Source organism: Protopterus annectens, chromosome 2.part1 (assembly GCF_019279795.1).
Source record: "Protopterus annectens isolate FY-2018-M chromosome 2.part1, PAN1.0, whole genome shotgun sequence".
NCBI lineage: Eukaryota > Metazoa > Chordata > Ceratodontiformes > Protopteridae > Protopterus > Protopterus annectens.
Genome location: NC_056729.1, coordinates 1792462198 through 1792484481, shown reverse-complemented (window position 1 = coordinate 1792484481; position 22284 = coordinate 1792462198). Strand labels below are relative to the sequence as shown.

General features: G+C 41.2%; 1 protein-coding gene across 2 annotated transcripts in view; it reads left to right on the top strand.

The window, feature by feature from the left end:
• The window catches only part of MTOR (mechanistic target of rapamycin kinase), a 4577509-nt gene that overhangs the window by 268456 nt on the left and 4286769 nt on the right, over positions 1–22284 (top strand). For both annotated transcript variants that reach the window (XM_044063218.1, XM_044063219.1), the window contains exon 5: positions 11395–11595. In XM_044063218.1, coding sequence (XP_043919153.1) covers positions 11395–11595 — 201 coding nt within the window. The remainder of the gene's footprint in view (positions 1–11394; positions 11596–22284) is intronic.

Here is a 22284-nt window from a genome sequence, read left to right as displayed (position 1 = left end):
GCACTTGGATAACCTCTAATTCATTATGCTGCGCAACTAGCCTGGAGGTGTGGATATCCTTAATGAATATGGACACACCTCCGCCTTTGGTGTTCTGGTCCAGGTTAGGTGGCCAAAAAGTGTGGTATGAGTTATAGCCTGGTAATGCAGGGGTGCTCTCTAGAACCTTGAACCAGGTCTCAGTCACTGCACAGATATTGATGTTCTCCATTTTAACGAGTGCCTTGAGGGAGTGCATTTTGAGTTTTAGACATCTAGCATTGAGTAGCATTACCTCAGTGTTTGCTTGCCTGTTCCTGTTACGGTGGTGAATTTGTCATTTGAACCTTGCCTAAAAAAGGCACTGTAGGGGTGGCAAGAGCCTTAGCCAGCATCTGGAATCCCAGGGGCGACAGGTGCAGGCCATCTCTGGCAAAGCATCGTGGTCTGTCAACCATGTCGTCCCAGGCAGACAGATACTGGATCCCCTTGGAATGACACCAGAAGCTTAGCCAATTGTTGAAGTCGATTATTTTGTCCTTATACTGTGGTATCATTCTGGGCGATGACAGGATGCTACTCAGGGCTAGGGTCATACCTGCCTGGGCTTCAAGATCGGAGAGCTCTTCCATGTCTCTTTTCATGTAGTCCAAGGAGGTACATCTCAAGTCGTTCACACCAACATGGACAATGACAGTCATATTTGTACTTGTTGTGGAGTGACCTGAGTGCATTGGTTATGTGGCGGATCCTGGCACCTGACAGGCAGCTGACAGTAACCTTCTCCTTGTTTAGCCTGGTGAGTGGGACATCAGTGTGAGTGACTATAGAGGCACTTATGACTAGTGTGTTGGGTACGTTGGTTTGCCTTATGGGCTGTGGTTTATTGGCATGCTGAGTCTGTGGGCTGTGTGTCATTTTGGTTGTGTTGGGGGGTGGAGGTTGCTTGCGTTTCTGCTTTGGAGGTCTCTGTTGCTTGAGCAGATTATTATTGAGAGCCTCTGTAAATGTTTTTGTGTTTCTACGTGCAAATTTTGTGGTGTAGGTTTAGTGGGACTATGTGATGAGTATGGTGTGGTGCAAGTGTTTACCTTCTCCTCTTGACTGTCAAGTTCAGTCTTTATTGGAGAGAGCTGTACCTCCAGTTTGGCTAGATAAGTGCATCTCTCACAGGTTTGTGTTGGGTGGTAGGAGGAGAGGGTTGTCTGTGTACATGAGGCAATTGCTACATTGCCTCAAGATGCCCAGATCCATCGGATAGACAGGAGAGAACACTGGGAGTTGACCCTTGGACATGCCTGAATAAAAAACTACTTTCCTCTAGACAAGTGAGGAAAGTGAGTATAACAGCTGTTTTTCACTAAGCAAGTGAGGAAAGTAAATTCAAAAACTATTTTCCTCTAGTCTAGGTAAAGAGGAAGGTTGAGTGCTGTAGTAATTTGTAGCTTATTTAGTGCTAACAACAAGTTCTGAGCATGAATAAGCAAAACTAAGAATCTGTACCTGGATCTTGTGGTAGATAGGCTGCCTAGTGCTTACCACTCCCACTGACAAGCTAGAATGCTTCCTCCAACATAGAAAGGCTTGGGGGGCTTAGAATCTTACAAACAGTCCTGGATACAGCAAATCTGTATCTGGACTACACTAGTTACATGAAAGATGGGAAACGAGCGCGAATGCAGGCTTTTAAACCAGTAAATTGAAAGAGATGGAAAAACTGCCAAACGGCCAGTAAACTGCAGTTTTTGTGCCAGAAACCACTCTTGTGGTAGATAGGCTACCTAGTGCTTACCACTCCCACTGATAAGCTAGAAGGCTTCCCTCCAGTGCAGAAAGGCTTTGGGAGCTCAGAAGCTTACAAACAGTCCTCGATACAGCAAATATCTATCTGGGCTAGACTAGTTACAGGAAAGGTGGGAAACAAGTGCAAACACAGGCTTTTAAACCAGAAAGTTGAAAGAGATGGAAAAACTGCCCAAATGGCCTGTAAACTATAATTTCTGGGTCAGAAACCACTCTTGTGGTAGATAGGCTACCTAGTGCTTACCACTCCCACTGATAAGCTAGAAGACTTCCCTCCAACACAGAAAGGCTTTGGGGGCTCAGAAGCTTACAAACAGTCCTAGACTAGTTACAGGAAAGGCAGGAAACAAGCTTAGAAAATTTTTTTTTTTTGGAACGTGGAAAGGGGGAAAGGAGAAACAAGATAATTCAAAATTAAGGACCTAAGTGGCTTGCCCTTCACAAATGTTATCTCTGTATAAGGTAGATTGAGCTAGTGACACTAGACTGGAATAGAGCTGAACAGATGGGACTGGTAGGAGTGTCTGAAGTCAAAATATGATCTCACTGTACTCTGTTGAGTGAGCAAATGAGATAGACCAAGGAGGAGTGTTCAAACACAAATTTACAGGAGGGGAGGGCAGGAACCTAACTGCAGAGACCGAGAGAGACCACAGTATTCTATAAAACAATTAAATAGAAAAATAAATAACTAGAGAGAGACACAGACACAATATTCAATGAAGCATTAAATGCACAGAAAAGTGAAATGCAGTACAATCTTTAACACTGCAAGTTTGTACTTAACTCAGCTAGTAATGCAGTTGATTGTAGGTATGTAGCAGAAGCCAAACAACTCTGATAGTGAGCAGTAATAAATCTGTCTTAGGACTTCTGCTGTAAATTTGACAAGAGACAATATTATTGCTAGAATAAACTAGGGTGTGTAACCTCTGGATGGGAACTTATGGAGTGCAAATATATTAACACAGTATTGAGGATGTTACTGCCCCTGGTAGTGGTTTTGACAGTTTATTTTAAATTATTCCCCTGGTAGTGGTTTTGACATTTATTTTAAATTATTCCCATTTTCAAAAGCAGTGTAATTGAGCTTACTTGTTGTATAATGATGGTCTAATCAGTTACTTGTTAGTGTCATGTATTATTATTGTATTAATGATTTACTAGTCCAGGGGTATATTTAAGAAATCTTCAAGTTCATTTGGCTTCAAATATACATGTGCTCCATGTCATTAATTTTAGTTATGCTGAGAGATTATTTCTAAATCTCTTACATGCTAGTGGTAAGTTGATCTTTCAGATAAATTAAGACCATTTCATGCCATTTCACTGGGTCTTAAATGTGCCTTGGATGCTGTGGGTCTGCAGCTACTACATCAACAGATGAACAAAATTGGCATCACTCTAGTAGTACTTTACTGGTTCCAAAACTATCTGAACAACAGATCTTTTGGAACATACATTAACAGTGTTGTTTGAGAGATGTAATATACAGTAAAAGGAGTCCCCAGAGCTTATTGATGAGGCACTTGCTATTCCCTCTGCCTTTCAGTATCATAAATATCAACTGCAGAATATATACAGATATTTATTTTTTCCTGCAAACATTAAACAAACAGATACAGGGATGTTGCCCTGATATAGAATTGTCTGACTTCTAATAACCTGTTAATATCCAAAAGTCTTCTGCCATATTAGGAACTCAGAAGAATGTCATAAGCTTAGCTTTTAAACATTAAGGAAGAAATAATATTCATTCCCTCATCTGAACTACAGAGATGTCTTTGGGTTATGTTGGCTACCAACTCATCTTAGGGCAGATGTGTCGAACAACAGGTTGACAAAGTTCTAAAGCAATTAGAAGTATGCTATAGAATCACCCACCTGCTTAACTACTAAAGCTCGAGAATCTGTAGCCAAAAATGTCCTCGTTCCACATCTCAAGTGAGGTCTACATTAATCTAAATTCCCAACAAAATGTTTGCTACTCTTCATATAGCTCAGGTGCATCCATTTATCATGTGAGGAAACATGATAACAAGTTGAGGCAAGAGCACATTTTTCTAAATACTGTAAAATACAAGCCATTAAATAAAAGCCACTGCCCTCCTTTGAGAAGAAAAATGTACTACTCAGAAGTACCCAGTATAGCTTTTGAAGTCAGGACACCATACAGCTATAAACACCCCCATATATCATGCCAGCAGCAGAAAGTTGGAAAGTGGATTTGGCATAATAGTTAAGGTCTTTACCTCATAGACACAAGGTGCAGGGTTTGCTTCTGACATCAGGTTATTAGCTAGGCTTAAAATGGCCTTTCAAAGCAGATAGCCTAGTATTACCCTATGAACCTATGACAGAGCATTCCATAAAACTGCTCCTATAGCATGGAATACTCTACCAGACAAAATATGAAAAGCCAGCAAATTTACTCTTTCAAAAGCTCTTGGAAGCACACCTCACTAGTAGATCTTGACAGATCTTTATGGGAACATGATATACAGTGTCACTGAACAGAGGTACCTAGGCATTATGTTTGACTGTATTTGTCTTGCGTTACTCCACAGTACAAATTTTGTCTCTATTAAAGCCCTTGCTCAATTAAAACTGTGTTAAAACATTAATCACATCCCCTCATCCACTGCTCACTGGGCCATTGCCACAAAAATTTTAGCACCCAAATTGGAATACAGCCTTCCTTTTCCCATTATGCATTCAGCCCACAATACTCACAGAGTGTACAGACTGCTGAGAGTAAAATCTGCAGATTCATTCTTTTAGTAAACCCCCAGATGCATAATAAAATAGAAATGGTTTTCAGTGTTTCAAAGGACCACATGTTTTTCTGAGTACTCTTATTTACAAGGTTCTAAATCATGGTCACTGTCCCTCTCTAAGAGTTAAACTACCTTTACAAGACAGCCCTTATGAATTCAGAAGTGGCCTGTCTCTGGTACTCCTTGCATTTAAACTTGCTGTAGGTGAGAGAGCCTTCTCTGGATTAGGATCTGCTACTTGAAAACAGCTGCCTACTGACATCTATTCCTTGAAACTCACAGATAGGACACGTGGGGGAATTCACATCAGGAAGAGGCCAGTCACCAGTGGAGTACCGTAGGACTCAGTACTGGGCCCCCTCTTGTTTAGGATATACTCCTCTGATGTCAAGGCAAATGTAAATGGCCTTTGGCTGACCAAGTTTGCTGATGACTGCAAGTTGGGGGCACTCATTGACTCCCCAAACGATGTTGATATCCTATAGAAAAGATTGATGCAGACTAATGATTGTTGTCAGAGCCATGACCTCAAACTGAATGGTAAGAAGTGCTAATAATACCCTTTGGGAAATCAAATACCCCTTCAAATTGCAGAAGCCAAACAACTCTGATATTGAGCAGTAATAAATTCAAAGATTTGTGACTGACACTTATAAATACAGAGAAACCCTCTAGGCTAAGAGTTTAACACTGAATATCAGTGAAGTGAAACACAATATCCCCCACTAACTGCAGAGACGGAGAGAGACCACAGTATTCTATGAAACAATTAAATAGAAAAAGAAATAACTACAGAGAGACACAGATACAATATTCAATGAAACAAATACACAGAAAAATTAAATGCAGTACAATCTTTAACATTGCAAGTTTGTACTTAACTTTGTTTTAACGAAAGTGCTCACATCGATTTTACTGGATTTATACATAGATTTTATTGGATTTATTCAGTATTAAAGCTTGCTTTCATTCAACATTTTGTGTTTGGTGTTCCTTGGGACCCTTCCTGCCGGTCTTTTCATTTATATGCTGATAGATGGGCAACATGTACTCTTGGATGTTTTGTTCTAAGTGATAGGATTTCCCAACCATACCCTGGAGTTCAGACTTGTCTAACCAGTTCCAGGGTGAAGCCTGCTCAGCTTTACATTCTCTGTCTACTAGCAGCATTATTTCAAGGGAATTTAAAATGTGTTTGTAATATTATTTTTATTACCTGTCCACAGTAGTACATGGTGCACACAGTATTGCACTGCATTTTTTCACTATTGGTGGTATAAACTTTGGTTCTAGATGATTATCATGGTTGAAGTGACACCACAGTCCCATATGTGAAAATGGGAAAAAGGGGTTATAGGTGGATGGGGAATTTTTGCAGATGCAGTTTGTGAGAGGAAATACTTTTTGAAAATACCACTTCACATATGATTGTGTCACCAAGGACAAGATATAAACTTTAATCATGGTGGCATCAGTGTAGGGGAAGCATGAATTGCTTTCATAGACTTTGATGGGTGCACTATCATTCATCTGCAGGTACGCTTCTGTTAAAGTCTATGGATGTACCTCACGGTAACCCTGTTGTGATATCACTGAGTTTTGCATTAAATTTATTTGGGCTGCGGTTTAATAAAACGTTTGCAAAGCTTTTTGTTTACAAAAACTGCCCAAATAAATGAGGAAGGAGAAGGATAAAATGTATTACATCACTTATGCTTATGTGCACCTACAAATATGACCAATACATAATGAAAATAAGTTATTACAGTTTCAGACTTAAAAAAAAGAAATGGAAATTCCTTTCAGGAATGTTGCTTCCCAGCCATCTGCGTTAGCAGTTTATTTTTTACAGTTTTAGACCATTGGGCAGCCACAGTGGTACAGGGGTTAGCGTTGTTGCCTCACAGCAAGAGGTTCGATCCTCGGCTAGGGTGCCTTCTGTGCGGAGTCTGCATGTCCTCCCTGTGGTCACATGGGTTTCCCTGGGTGCTCCAGTTTCCTCCCACATCCCAAAGATATGCTGTAGGTGGATTGGACACTCTAAATTGGCCCTAGTGTGTGCACGTGTGTGCCTTCTGTGGAAGGTTGGATGCTGGGCTGACAACTCGACACCATAAAACTCTACAGCCAATCAGGAGCGGACAGGTGATCCGCTGTGACGACCCCTGGGAAAAGCCAAAAGAAGAAGAAGATACTAGACAGATGTTCTACATTGTGTAGGTGCTTTCAGTTTGAGTTTTATTTAAATGTGGTGAAGACTAAGGTATGCAAAGTATGTCTTCAAGGTAACTAAGCATCAGAAGTGCAGTGTACACAGTTTTTGTGTGATTACTCCATTTTGAACAGGTTATAGTGGGAACCTGTTTACTTCTGCCTGTTTTGCTGAAAACTGAAATTATCCTATACCCCTCACAATACAAATGCTGCAACAGTTAATTCTAAAATGCCTTAAATGCAGAGAACAAATCACTAAAACAGCCTTCATGGAAATAATCACTAGTAAAAGTATTGATATCTGTTTAATTCCTTTTTCTATGCGTTGCCTACAGTTAGGCCACGTAAACTTTCATGGAATCAGTGAATCCCACTCCCTTGAACATATTCAGTATTTTAAACAACCAGTTATTGTTAAGGATGAACCATTAACAGTAGGGAAACAGGGCCATATAGATCAGAACTGTGTAATTACTGCCTCATGAATGTGAATGGGCACATTTTCACCTCTTTTCACTTTTTAATTTTTTTTTGTTACTGAAAAGTTCTCTACTTCCTTTAACTCAGAATTCATGTAATGAAGCTGCAAAACAAAGCCTGAATAATAAAACCAAGAATAGAATAAATCACTTGAGAAGTGAGTTAACACCCTGGGCTGTCCTTGCCTTTTAACTGCAAAATTCTATTAAACTACTGTTCTCCCTTAGTATATTTACTTGAGCATGTAAGTAGTTTCAGCATTTTAGTCAAAAAGTGTAACATCATAAGTCGTATAAAAAAATGCATATTTTTATGTAGAAAGCAAGATGAAAACATTTCTTCTGCAATGGCCCTGTTTATGACTAGAGCAGTGACCGCACTCAAACATCAACAATTGTGGTAAGATGACTTCCAGACTGTACTGTTAAGCAGTATACATGTAAGGAAGAGATAATAGCATGGTGAGGAATCATTCTGAAAATGCTTAGTTTTACCACTGCTCAGCTTTAAGTGATAGTGTGGGAAGATAAAGCAGTGTAGGGTCGCAGTTTGGCATGGCAAAGGACATGATTAAACATTGTACGTTTTGTGTAACAGTGAATATATAATACTAGTCAGTAGTAAAGAAGTCCATTGCAGTTTATTTACATGTTTACCATGGTGGTTCCTGATTACTTAAAACACATTTTCAGCTTAGATATTTTGTGTTAATATATAAAAAAATTTAAAGTAGTCTTAATATTAGCATTTTAAATGCTTTGCTTATATCCACAGAATAATTGCATTTGCCAAATAAATCACCAAAACAGACAGAACATCTTACTACCAAAAGTTACAGGATAAGCACAGGAACAACCCACAAAAATTTTGGGCAGCAATTAACTCTATTCTACAACCAGATAAAAACAACTACCCCAAAAATAGGTGACAACCAAGAAGACATCCCCACTCAATTTAATAAGTACTTCACAGCACAACCATCCAGACCCTTGCAAACAACCAACCCTATGACAACATCCACACCCCTGCAAATCCACCCCAAACTAACAATTGCCCCAAGTTCAGCTTCCACCCAGAACCAACCAAATCCATTGAAAAACTACTCCGCAAGCTCAAACCAACGTCTCTAGCCACAGATAAATTACCTGCTGAATATCTCCACCTGGCTGCAGAAGCCATATCCTATCCTGTCTCCATCCTAATTAACAGATCCATCTCTGAGTGTAGAGTACCCAAGCTATGGAAAATATCACATATCATCCCTCTACATAAAAGGGGAACCTACCTGGAACTCAATAACTACCGCCCTATAGCCATACTACCCCCTTTATCTAAAATTTGAGAGAAGGTAATACACAAGCAACTAATGAAACATCTCCTAGAAAATAATCTAATAGCAACACAACAGCATGGCTTTTGACCCTTCCATAGCACCACCACCGCACTAACAGAATTCACCAACACTGTCAGTACTCGCAGAAACAACGGACTCCTTGTATCTGCCACCTTCCTTGACTTGTCCAAAGCATTCGATATGGTTAACCACAATAAACTCCTTCTTTCACTAGCAACTCTAACCCCTGCCATCTCCTGGTTCAAAAACTACCTAGAGGGAAGGAAACAAGCTGTTATGTGGCAAAACCAACTCTCCCCCTCCCTACCAGTCTCCCTAGGAGTACCCCAAGGCTCCATCCTGAGGCCACTTCTTTTTACCCTCTTCACCAATCAGCTCCCAAACAGTATTCCTAAAGCCTCAATTGTGCAATATGCATATGATACTACCATAATATGCGCAGCCAAATCAATTGACATCTTTCACTCCCTAACACAAGAATGCTTTTCCCTAGCAGAAACTTGGATTACAAACCAAAGGCTCATTCTGAACCCAAGTAAGACAAAGCTAGTGCTCTTTAGCTCCCACAGAGCCACACCTCCCACTGATTCTTTCTTCATCTCCTCCTTTAACAAGACCACAATCACCCCCACAAATCATACCAAACTCTTAGGGGTTGAAATAGATAATCACCTTAGATTTGACCTTCATATTTCTATAACCATAAAAAAAGTACATAGAAACTTGGCCTACTGTATCGCAATAAAAAATTCCTCACTGGCCACTCCAAAGCTACAATAGCGGGGACTCACCTACTATCCACCCTACTTTATGCTTCCCCCGTACTTACAAATCTCTGCAAATCCAACGTAAACAAACTTGATAGTTGTTATAATAAGATAGCCAAATTCGCTACAACCTCTCCCATCAGAACATATCACTGTGAATGCCTAAAAAAACTCAATTGGCTAGAACTACCACTACTACTTCAACTCAATCAGCTATCACTAGCCCACAAAATAATACATAACTCTGAAAACACCCCAGCCCTACAAAATCTTTTACAACCCTATACAACCACCAGGCCCTTGAGGTCTAGCACACAAAACCTCCTCAAAGTAACCAAATATAACAATGAAGCTGGTAAGTCTGTCTACAGACACTGTATAGCAAAAACCTGGAACTCCCTTCTTTCCCACATATCTGACAACAAATTCCCATCACAGTTCAAGAAACTTGTTAAACTCACTTTTTGAATAATTGACTGTGCTCCTGTATCCCCCCTGGCTAAAGTCTCATTAGAACATTTCACCTAACTTAAGTAACTCTGCTAAGCCAGCCAATCTTAGTACTGTACCCACTTAGGACTGTTAGTCTACTGCTCATCCCACCTCTCCAGTAGTTAGGGAAAACTACCCCAGCAATGTTATGCTTTCCATAAGCAACTAAAACCAGGAGAAGATCTATTGTAAATCAATTTGTTATCCTTCTCAACTAAAACCAGGCAGAGACATATATAGTAAATCAATTTGTTATCATTGTCAACCGTAGCGAGCATCATCTGCTCTCTTGGAGCCTTATCCTACATCTCTGTGCTTTTACTCTGATAGTAAATCTATCACAGGAATCCTAAACTTAGGAATATCTTCTAAAATGTAATATTATATTGTAGAAAATGAATGTATCCTATGTGTTAGTTAATATGTATGTCAGAGTCTCTTCTATGGAAATTGTATGTCAAAAGTCTGTCCTTAAAACTATGTTTTGTAAAAAAAAATTGTTCTCTTGGAGCTTTTCTCCCTGGACCTCCACTGAAAATGGACTTGTAATCCAGTTGGACTCTCCCGATCAACAAATGTAAAATAAAATAAATAAATTTGACTGATGGGTTCTGGTGTAGTGTCTATGCATTATATCTGCACTTATTATTTTTTTTATTGTTTTTTTATTGTTCTGTTTTGAACCCACCAACTCTTGCTCACTGATGATGTCTTAGAAATCTCCTCCACAAACCCATTTGTTCCAGTAGCAACTCATGTAGCAAGTGAGTTATCTCTCCAGCGAGCAGTGATGTCATGGCCTTTATCTTCTTAGATGGTCAGGTTTCACCTTCCTGCTTCCATTCTGTCAGTTCAAGGGGAGTGGTTGAATCCTTGTGTAACATTTTAAGTGGGTCCTCCTCCAAACAGAGAATGATCTCACAGTTTGCAACCTCTGACAGCCACTTCCCCCATTACTGAAAGGTGAGAGTTTGGTGCAAGAAAGCTTGGATTTTTTTTTAAATAGGAAGGCACTTACTCTGCAGAATGAGCATCATTGTCCATGCTAGCCGTGTCATGGCAACCCCCTTTACTACCCGAGTAGACTTGCCTTGGTCTCTACTGGGAAACATCGCTGCTATAGGCACCCCTCCCCCCCCAAGATAATCTTGCCCATCCTTCCTGTCTCTGGAGTCAAGTACCCGAGATGCTACTCAGTCTCAGGTCATCTTTGCTGAAGTCAGGGCTGGGCTCTGTCCCTGCATGCCACCAATGGAAGCTTGCATTTTTTCACTGTTAATTTTTTTTTTTTTTTTTTTGGTAAAGAAGCATAACTTTCTAAAGATTTAGGACAACCTGATGTGCTTAAGTAGCAGTTATGGCCACTTTTGCCTCCTGAGTAGCAGTGCAATTCTTCACTAGAAATTTTGCAGTATGAGCCCTACAGTTTTATTGGTAGGCTGATCTCCATTTGGCACAACAAACTAGGAGACACTTTATCAGAGTACTGCTTGCATTCCTTAAAATCTACCTGTTATTCTGATTCCAGGTTCTGGTTCTGCGAGAGTTGGCAGTCAGTGCACCTACGTACTTTTTCCAGCAAGTACAGCCATTCTTTGATAACATTTTCTATGCTGTGTGGGACCCAAAGCAGGCCATTCGAGAAGGGGCTGTTTCTGCTCTGAGAGCTTGTCTAATTCTCACCACCCAGAGGGAAACCAAGGAGATGCAGAAACCTCAATGGTACCGGGTAAGAAATTGAATCATTCTGAAGTTTCAAGTGTTGTACGTATAAGGTTCATTAAGTTGCTGAATGAAAATTAGTTTAAATCCGTTATAAACTGTTTCACATTCTTTTGGAGAGGTGTTCGTTGTGTATGATTGTTGTAGACTAGTGCCCCTTAGTTCTGTGGCTAATGATTAGAACTGCTGCAAAGCTATAACCAGCACATTTAATATGGTAGAGGAAGCAGCTGCAGTATTATGCTCAGGTTAGGAATGCATAAAGCTGAATTAGAAACATACTGGTTTAATTTCTCAGAGTCTTTCGAGTTTTTAATACCTTGATGGCAACGGACCCCAATCCTAAGTCAAAGTATGACTAAAGTTTTGTGAAATTAGTATTGTTTCAGTCTTTTATGTTAGCCAGAAGTCCTCTTCCCAGCACCTGCAGTATGCCCAGAATTGACTCCTGCAATTAATATGGAGTAGCATATCTAAATACAACTGTAAATTCTGTACGAGACCCATTGCTTGTATTACTATTGGAACTGTCTGGGTATCTTTCTTCCACATTGCCATTGTTTCTGACTGCAAATCCTGGTATTTTATGACTTTGTTTCTGTACTTAAGACACTGAGACACTGTAATCACTGGGTATACCAATTTCAATGATCGGTGCTAGTTTTGACTTCTTTTCATGGACTACTGTATCTGATTTTTCTCTCATCTTTTTTTTTTTGAACTGTTGGTAATGAGTGCTCCCATGTAATATAAACATCATCTTTGTAGTGCTTTGTGGCTTATGTTTCCAGTGCTTCTCAGCTACTTCAATAATGTTTGCACAATCACATTGTTATGCCTTTCAGTATACATGCCCTCTGCCATTAGTGTATCATACCCAGCAGCAAGATATGCAACTGTTTCTAGTTCTGTTTTACAGAACTTACATTTGTCTATGTCTCCCACATGTTTAATGGACTTTGTAAACCATCGATGATGTAGTCCACTGTCCTGGGCTGGCAATGTTAACCTTTGATCTTTTGGTTTAAATTCACCTGTCTTTAACAATTCCTGCATCAGATCTTGATTGACATGAGTTTTTTGTACTTGCAACTATATTTTTGCCTTTTCCACATTTCTTGCCTTCTCATCTGCTCCTTCTCCTTATGTTTTTTTTTTCCTTTGGCACATTCATTTGCTGGCAGATTTTTTGTCTACTTGTGATTTGATTTCTATTCCTGCTTGACACCAATATGCTTCTGCTAATCAAAGCAGGGAAGTCATCCTAGACTTGTTCTCCTTGTGCTTTATAACTTTCACTATGTTTGGGTGTGGTGAATTAAGCAGATATGTATGCAGTCCTACGATTTCAGATGTGTACATGTAATCAATTTTGAAGAGACCCATGCACCTTCAGAACAAGGAATACTTAAACTTGGCATACACTGATTTTTATATATCGTGTGATAAGAGTGGAGCATTTTTAATGTTTTCCTGTCCAACTGATCCAGTACCTTTAGGAGACGGTCAGTCACCCCAAAACTGTAAGTTAGAACAGGAAGAGCAAATTGGTTTATAGCTTAGACTTTGTTTCTAGATGTCAGGACTGTTTTCAGTATTAATTTTTAGTCTTCTAAAATATTCCTTACTGAGTTTTGTTTGCATTTGTTCATGTTTTATTGCCAGTCCTTCATCACATCCCTAATGTTTATACATTCCCTCCTGCTCAAATCCCTTTATATCACATTCCTGTCCTAGACTGATGTTTTTCATGCTGCAGCTTTCCAGTTTTAAATGTTACTTTTGCACATTTATCAAGACTAAATGACATTCTTATATCATATGAGAAAGTTCTAACCACTTGCAGTTGTGCTTTCAGCTTATCTGATGAACTATACAGTTTTAAGCCATCCACAAAAAGAAGATAAGTCTTTACTCATTTTTGTTGTTTTTTAGGAGTCAAGTTATAGCCATGACATAATCTGCTAAATTGACAGCTTAATAGGCTATAAGGAGGAAACAAGAGCAGCTGTGACAGTTACCCTGGAATATCTATTTTTTTTTATTTTTATCCCTGGGATTTATTATTTGCCCTGTATCTTAGATTAGCTGTAAAGTGGTTTGCCACTGTTTCATGGTTACTGTAAATATCAATATAGGGTGCATCTTGTGCATCTGTAAGCTCTCCTTTATCCATGAATGTGGGATATTGTCAAAATGCTTTTTGTAATTTATCCGTGCCATACTTAGATTATTCCCCTTTTTACAATTCTCCATTATAACTCTATTTAATAACAAACAGTCCTTTCTTCCATAAGACTTTTGTTTTAGTGCCCTGATTGAGTTTTCTTCTGAATGACTATAAACTCTGTCTGCATCAATTCCAGTATATAGTGTATACATTGTCAAAAGGCAAGTTATTGGTCTCTAGATTTTAGTATAACTTGCAGGTTCACTGTTAAGGAGGAGTATCCTGTTATTAACCAGGTTGGCGTCTGTTTGGGATGTGGATATAAGTGGATATAAGTGGATATAAGTAACTACTTTCTCTAGATTCTAAGATCTGACTCTCGAGCTCCTCCCTTACCCATAATCCCCTTGACTACTGTATTACCTTAGATCTCATTTGCGGCTCTTCAGGTTTGGATGGGATTGCAATTTCTCAAGCTTATTGTGGGTTCAGTGAGTGTAAAACTTATATTTCTTCTCTTTAAATATTCTTTTCCTTGGTATTCTTATTAATATGTCCCTTACCTATCTTCTAAACTCTCTAGATAACCAATTTAAGGTATTTTTCTTTTGTAATCTGCATTACAGCTGTTGGTAGATTTTCCCTCTGTTACCTCACTTTGAGGTATTCTTTAGTTATACTATTGTTGGTATAAACCTTTTCCAGTTGTTATATCTTTTTTTTTTTTTTTATATGTATGTGTGTGTATTCGATATATATAGATATATATATATATATATATATATATATATATATATATATATATGTATATATATATATGTATATATATATATGTATATATAGATAGATATATAGATATATAGATGTACACATATATATATATATATATATAGCCGCGGTGGCACAGCGGTAGCATTGTTGCCTCACAGCAAGAGGTGCTCCCGTTCGATTCTCGGCTAGAGTGCTTGTAGTGCCTTCTGTGTGGAGTCTGCATGTCCTCCCTGCGGTTGGGTGGGCATTCAAAAGACATGCGTAAATGGGCGTGCCTTCATTGAAGATTGAATGTCGAGCTGGCACCTCGGCATTCGTGAAAATCTACTGCCAATCATTAGCAGACCGGAGTTCCGCTGTGGCGACCCCCTAATCGGGAAAAGCCTAAAGACAGCAACATACATATATATATTTATATATATATATATATATATATATATATGTATATGGACTATTGGACTCTGTGCGATTCAAAGTAGTCCAAATCGACCCATTTGGTAGAATCAGAAGATCAAATGCAAAAATGTCGAAATGTACAACAGTGAATGCATACAGCATTCGCTGTTGTGCATTTTTACATTTTTATGCAGATCGCACTATAGTGGAGATCAGAAAATGTACCCTTTCCCTCACTATAGTATAGTGCGATCTCTGAGTTTGTGTATATATAAGTAGCAGGGGGTGTGGGGGTGCAGGGGGGCTTGTCCCCCTGCAAACACATTCTTTACTGTGCACCGCACAGTATTTCCATTTGGGGAAGTGTGGTGAATGTTCGAATTATGTCGAATTCGAACATTCACCACTTCCACATTTGACATTTTTGTCGTTCACTGCAGTGGATTTTCATTTTTACGGTTCGTAAAATTGATAATTCACTTGCAGTGAAATCGACAAAACTAAAATATATATATAAAATTTATAAATTTACTATATAAAATTTTTCTTTTCTAACTTGTTTGTAGGCTTCTGTCACGTTGCTTTGTGGTATGGCTGAAAAGCCTACTGGTTTCAAAAACTGCACTTCCTGTGGGCATAAGATCCCCAACCCTGATACCCACAGGGAGTGAGTCTGTCATCTAGATCTTCGACACCTCCTGCTTCATTTGTCTGGCATTTAATGCCAGGTTCATTAGTGATGGAGTAAAAAGCTTATTTTTAAAGGCCTCCTTCCAGCTTCTGCTGCTTTCACTAGTTCTTGGTCAGGGCCCCCCCACCCCTTCAGAAATCAAAGGAGCCCAGGGAACACTGAAAACTCTTCCCTGCACAGTGTCCTACGTCAATACTTACATCTGAGCCTCCTAAAAAGATTTGAAGAGTTTGGATACTAGGTCTTTGGATCTGGTGTCTACTGTTGTCCAGTCTCCTCAGCTCAGTAGTCCATGTTTTTTCTCTGGAGCTGGTATCCCTGAGGTTGAGGTCTCCTTTCTTCAGAATACTCCCTAAAAAAATCTTCCAGGCCACCTTCCACTTCTTCCTCGGTTAGTTCTTCCCAAACATTTTCTAAGGTGGAGGTGGACAGAACAATGCGAAAATTCCTCAGAACACAGATCCAGATGGGGTCTTGCTGTCTCCATCTTTCATCAGATCTGTGAGCCTTAAACCTTAATTCCAGCTTCGGAGGGCTCTGATCTGAGGTATCTGAGAGTTGAACCATTGGATCCGACGATACTTCTATTATCCACTCTGATGAATTCCCTGATCCAATCGACTCCTATCCCCCCCCCCCACCACCCGGAGCACAATAGGTCTCTAAATCAAAGCGGCAGGTGTAAGGGGTTGACTTTGACGCCAAAGTTTTCAGATCTATCGCTTCCCCTTGGAGCTTCAGCGTTGGACAGCTCAGCCTTGACTCCTCCCTTGGAGCGGAGTGTCGGAGTGGGCCTGAGTCCATCTGAACCAAGATTCTTAGCTCTGGTTAGATTGTCCTCTGCTTCTCCTGGTCCTTCCTCCTTCAAAGTGATGGAGAGGGTTTTCTCTTACCCCAAAGCAGTTTTGACTCTTCAGCCTTAAGATCGGTTTCCTGTTCCCTCATCAGATCCTGTATCTGAGTCTTCTCATCCTACACCTCGGGGACAGCCGAGCTTTCAAGCAGTTCCCACAAGGGAACTCCCTGCTTCTTCCAACACCTCTCCAAAACACCCCACTGAAGTAAAAGTATGAACAGAGGTTTACCCAAATGTGATGACTGCAACAGTGAATGCACTCCTACATCTACATTTAAGGTAAGTGTATACACCTGTATTTTTTGCGGAGACCTTCAAGGGTCACTCATCAATGCTCATTTTTATGGATCTTCTTTGTTTGGGCCAAAAGTTATAGACACTTTTCCACAGTGAGGAAGATGGAAAAACCTTGTCTGCAGTCAGAATCTGCTTTGCTACCTCACAGAGACATTTTTCTCTGAATCAACACAGTGGCAAAAAGTTGTGGTTCCGAAAATCTCAAGGTCCTTTCCAAGAGTCATGTGGAGACTTTTCCCCCAGAAGCAGAGGATGCAATAGCTACAACAGAGTACATCACCCACATGGCAAAGGGGGTCCACAGAATCAGTTGACTCGACATTCCTTCTCGGACAGAGCCTTTCAGCACTCCTGAAAGTTTGCCCAACTGCCCCTCTTTGGAGGCAGTCAGGAGGTTGCTTGTCCTTGCACCTAAAAGCCTGGATAGCCATCACTGAAGATTTATAGGTGCAAAGGATTATATCCAGAAGATATTTCATTCCCTTTTTACAAGTTCCCCAGAGGAAAAGAAAATCTGTCCCCAGTGTTCCACCCAGTCAGAGGAAGTTAGCAGCTCTAGAGATTCAAAGGCAGCTGGACAAGAGAGTCATCCATGAGGTCCTCCCAGACAAAAGAGTATCTGGAATCTACTCAAGGTTCTTTTTACTGCCAAAGAAAACAGAGGAGCTGAGACCCATTTTGGATCTCTGTTATCTGAACTAGTTTGTAAAGAATTCCAAATTCTGAAGGGTCATGGTTCAGCCCTTTCTGCCTCTTCTGCAGAACTATGACTAGATGAACAGGCACTCTCGAAGATGCCTACGCTTCTGGCTGGGAGCCAGTCATTATCAGTTCAGAGCGTGCCTTTCGGTCTCACCACAGCCCCCAGGGTGCTAACCAAATGCATTACCATGGAAGCAGCACATCTAAGACTCCTCGGATTCGGAGTGTTTCCTTACTTTAGATGGCTGGCACTTTACTGCACCAACCAGGCATCTTCTGGAAAGAGCCAAGGATTATTTACTCCAGTTATCTCACTCTCTGGGAATTATGATCAGTCTGGCCGAATCACAACTTCAACCAGTTCAAGTCTTGGAGTTTATAGGGGCTCATCTAGATAAAGACAATTGTCTAGCTCTTCTGCCTCAAAAAAGAGTTCTTTGATGTCTCATGTAAATCGGGATGTTCTTCGTGTTTCACTCTTGCAGTCATCACACTTGGGTTATCTGCCTGCAGGTAGCCCTCAGTCGGCCCGAATACCAGAGTGGGTGGGTTGGCATAATGGTCTGTTTACCTTGCAGACACAAGGTGCAGGGTTCGATTCTCATATGGGGTAACTGGCTAGGCTTAAAATGAACCACAAGGGCAGTTAGCTTAGTACTAATCTATGAAAATGAGTCTTAGTATTTCTGCACTGGATGCTGTCGCTTCTTTATTGACATCAGGTCGTCAGGGGTATAAAACAGGTAGCTGACGCCATTACATCAGTCTTTCTTGCCGTGGAGGAGCGCGAAGCAGAAGCAGTTAACAAGTACCGGTCGGCCACTACCTGAATTTTTCATTTTCGCGTTTATAATCCTGAAGTCTTCTAAAGCTAAGTACCCTGTTGTGGACCCTTTTTTCTTGCTCTAACCGGGGTCAGAAAAAGTTAACAATTGTCTTGCCTGTGGAAAGCAAATACCTCACAGAGATTTTCATTCTTACTGCGTCACCTGTTTAGGCCCAGACCACAACGTCCCTCGCTGTCAGTTTTGTGCCTTGTTTAACGCCCAAACCATTCGTCATTGGGCTATCTTTGTTGCTAAATTCTTTCGCTCTCATTCTCCGTATTCCGAAATGGCTTCGACAAGCCATCCGAATACTGATCTTCCTAAAAAACATAAAGATAAAGACAGACAGACTGCGTAGGTCCAAAACTGCCGATGCTTCCGTTAAGCTAGTCGCCAGTCCGCCGGCACTCAGTGAGCCTTTTTTGCAGCCCCTGATGCCCCCTTCTCTGGATTCGCAGACCTCTGCTGAGACCCATTCGGAGTCCGGTATGCCACGAGATGCTTCTTCGACTATGGAACCTGTGGATGTCTCTACCTTGGATGGATACGGAGCCGCTTTGCAGGCACCGGCTTCTGAGGGTGTATTCTGTCCTACCGATGTTCGAATCAAACAGACAACTTCGATTTTAGCCAAAACGACCAAGTTTCTTAGGCCCAGAGTACGCACTATGCCTAGAAAACTGACAACCAAAGTGCATGCTCAAGCTTCCATGCCACAAAAACAAATGCTTGGAATGGCTGAAGACCTTATTACCCTAATTAAGGGAAGCCAGCCTTCCCCTTCCAAGAGAAAGAATTGAGTTTCCTTCTGATTCTGTAGACCAGGAGTCAGATGACTCCGACCCTTCTGATTATCAGGACATGCCCTTATCAGCCTATGAGGATTCAGATGCATAGAAATCCATTCCCTCTGCCTCCCCTCCAGAGGATTTTTATTTTGGTGAACCTTGCATACATTAAGAGAGCATTTCCACTGGGAATGCCAAGACTACCCTCAGTCCAAAAAAGAGACTTAGAGACTTTTTATAGTTCCCTCAGCACAGGCCTCTAGCTGTACCCTCTGTCCTGGATGTTGTAGATGATGTTTTTATAGAATCTAGTCTTACTCCAGATACATTACCCTCGGTCCCTAGGAAACCTGACAGGTACTACAGAGTATCTGATTCCCACAAATTTCTCTTCAAGAATCCTGCTGCGGATCCAGAGACCATTTCCCAGGGACCTAAAGGTATTAAAGCTACTACAGCCAAAAATCCTACCCCTTCGGAGAGGGATTCCAGAGCTTTAGACAGATAAGGTAAGAAGGTATATACCTCTGCAACTCCTGCCATCAGGGCATTGAATTGCCAGTTTCACATGTTGAAGTACAAGCAGCATATTATGGAACTAATTAAACAAAAAATGGTATTATTCCCAGATTGTGCAGAAAATGAAGATTTACAAGGGCCAATGCATTCTGCAAACATGGTTAGTAAGCATACTTTGCATTGTGGCTTTGATACCCTAGTAGCATCTTGCAGGGCTGCAGTCACTGGGGTCTCTACTGAGAAGGCATGCTTGGCCGAAGGAACAAACCTTGCCAGATCATGTCAAATCCAAATTACTAGACGCTCCTTTAAATAAGGATGGTTTGTTTGGCACCAAAGCAGAAGTTGTTCTTAAAAAGATAGAAGAAAAAGCTAAATCTATGCAAACTGTCAAAGATTTCTTACAACTGCAACCACCTAGATTCAGTAGGCATTGGCATTCTAAAAACTGGTCCTTTCCAGCCCCTTCCAGACCATCCCAGACCAGACCCAGGGGAATCGAGCCACCCAGACTACAGTCTCAGGGTATGCAGAGATCTAAACAATGGAGTGCCCCCACCCCAAAAACAGGGAGTGGTAAATCGCCCCCTTATGGAAAAAGTTCACAATGACTTTTCAGTTATTCTTCCCAGCCCTGCCCAATTGCTTGTGTCCTAGGAGGAAAACTTGCCCTTCATGCAAAAAACCTGGATGTCCATTACTCAGGACCGATGGATCCTAAACATTGTATCCCAGGGGTACAAATTCTTCTTCCATTCATTGCCAACAGCAAGAGGGTTTCCAGACCTTCCTCCAAACCAGTGGGCAGAGGCTCAAAAGCAAGTACTTTCCCTGCTCAATATCAGAGTTATTCAACCTGTTCCAGTAGAACAAAGGGGTCAGGGTTTCTACTCCAGACTTTTCCTGGTGCCCAGAAAAGAGGGCTCTTGCTGCCCTATCCTGGATCTTTCAATTCTCAACACCTTTCTGGTGATCCCAAAATTCAAGATGCTTACCTTGCAACAGCTTCTCCCTATGCAAGCCAAGGATGCCTGGTTAGTCACTCTAAACTTAAAAGAAGCTTATCTGCACATCCCCATAAGGGAGTCATGCAGGAAATGTTTACGTTTCAGGGCAGGCTCTATGCACTATCAGTTCTCTGCACTTTCCTTTGGCGTATCTACTGCACCCAGAGTATTCACAAAGTGCCTGACTCCACCATTGCATACTGCAGGCAGAGAAATATCCAAATTTTCTCATACTTGGACGACTGCCTGATTCAGGCGGAAAGTCAGGAATTCCTACTTCAGTACCTGGCATTTGTAAAAAGCCTTCTCACTTCACTGGGGTACACCATCAACGAAAAGAAATCACAACTGATACCCAGTCAAAAGATTGTATTCCTGGGAGCAAGCTTGGACACAACTTCCCAGATGGCATTTCTCACTTCAGAAAAACAGGTCTATCTGACAAATTACTTCAAACAAATGGCCACCAGAACCCAGTTTTCTGCAAGAAAAATACTGCAAGCCGTAGGGTTCATGGCCTCATGTATTCTGCTAATTCCATATGCAAGACTGCGTATGAGGAAACTTCAATGGTACTTAAAAAGTCTTTGGTGCCAGCATTCTCAGGACCTGGAAACAGTCATTCCTATCGTACTTTGTCTAAGGCCAGAGTTCCTTTGGTGGGCAGAAGCATGCAACCAGGGACTGCTTTTCACTCAACCCCTCGCTGCCCAAACCCTGACAACAGACTCATCAGACTATGCATGGGGGGGCTCACATGGCAGGCAAATGCATTCAGAGGCACTGGAGCCCAGGCCATATTCTCCTGCACATCAATCAAAAAGAGATGCTAGCTGTACAGAATGCTCTGACAGCCTTCAAATACCTAATCCTTCCAGGACAACTGCTTATAAAAACAGACAACACTACAGTTATGTGGTACATAAACAACAGTGGAGAACCCGTTCTTACCCACTCTACAGGTTAGACATGGCCTTGTGGAACATAGCCTTGAGCAACTAAGTGCATCTACAAGCTCAATTCCTGCCAGGCAAAGAAAATTCACTGGCATATGACTTAAGTGGAAATCTCCTAGACCCACATGAGTGGAAATTGGAGCCCAGCACCTTCAACCTTGTGATCCAGAGGTGGGGGACTCCGGAGGTGGACCTGTTTGCCTCCCCCGAGAACCACCATTTGAGCAAATACTGCACCAGGAACCCTCACAGCAGGGCTTGGAAGGTGAATACTTTCAGTGGGAAACCTCTCAATTTATGCCTTCCCCCTCCCTTCTCTCAAGAGTACTCTTCAAAATAAAACAGGACAGGCCAAGGGCAATTCTTATTGCCCCAGACTGGCCACGCCAGCACTGGTACCCACTCTTACGCAGCCTGACAACAGTACCACCCTGGCACCTTCACCAGACTCCTACCCTGCTGTCTCAGCAGGAGGATCAAATTTTGCATCCACAGTTGCAAACCCTAAACCTTGCAGCCTGGCTTATCCCTTGAATACCCCACCAGCAACCTTCAGCAAACAGGTGCTGGACGTCATTCTTGAAGGCCTAGTAATAGGAAATCTTATGCTGAAAAGTGGAAAAGATACTGTTCTTGGAATCAGTCTCAAGGGAAGGACACAGCAGTGCCCTCCTTACCTCTAATCCTGGATTACCTAGCAGAGCTACTCCACAGAG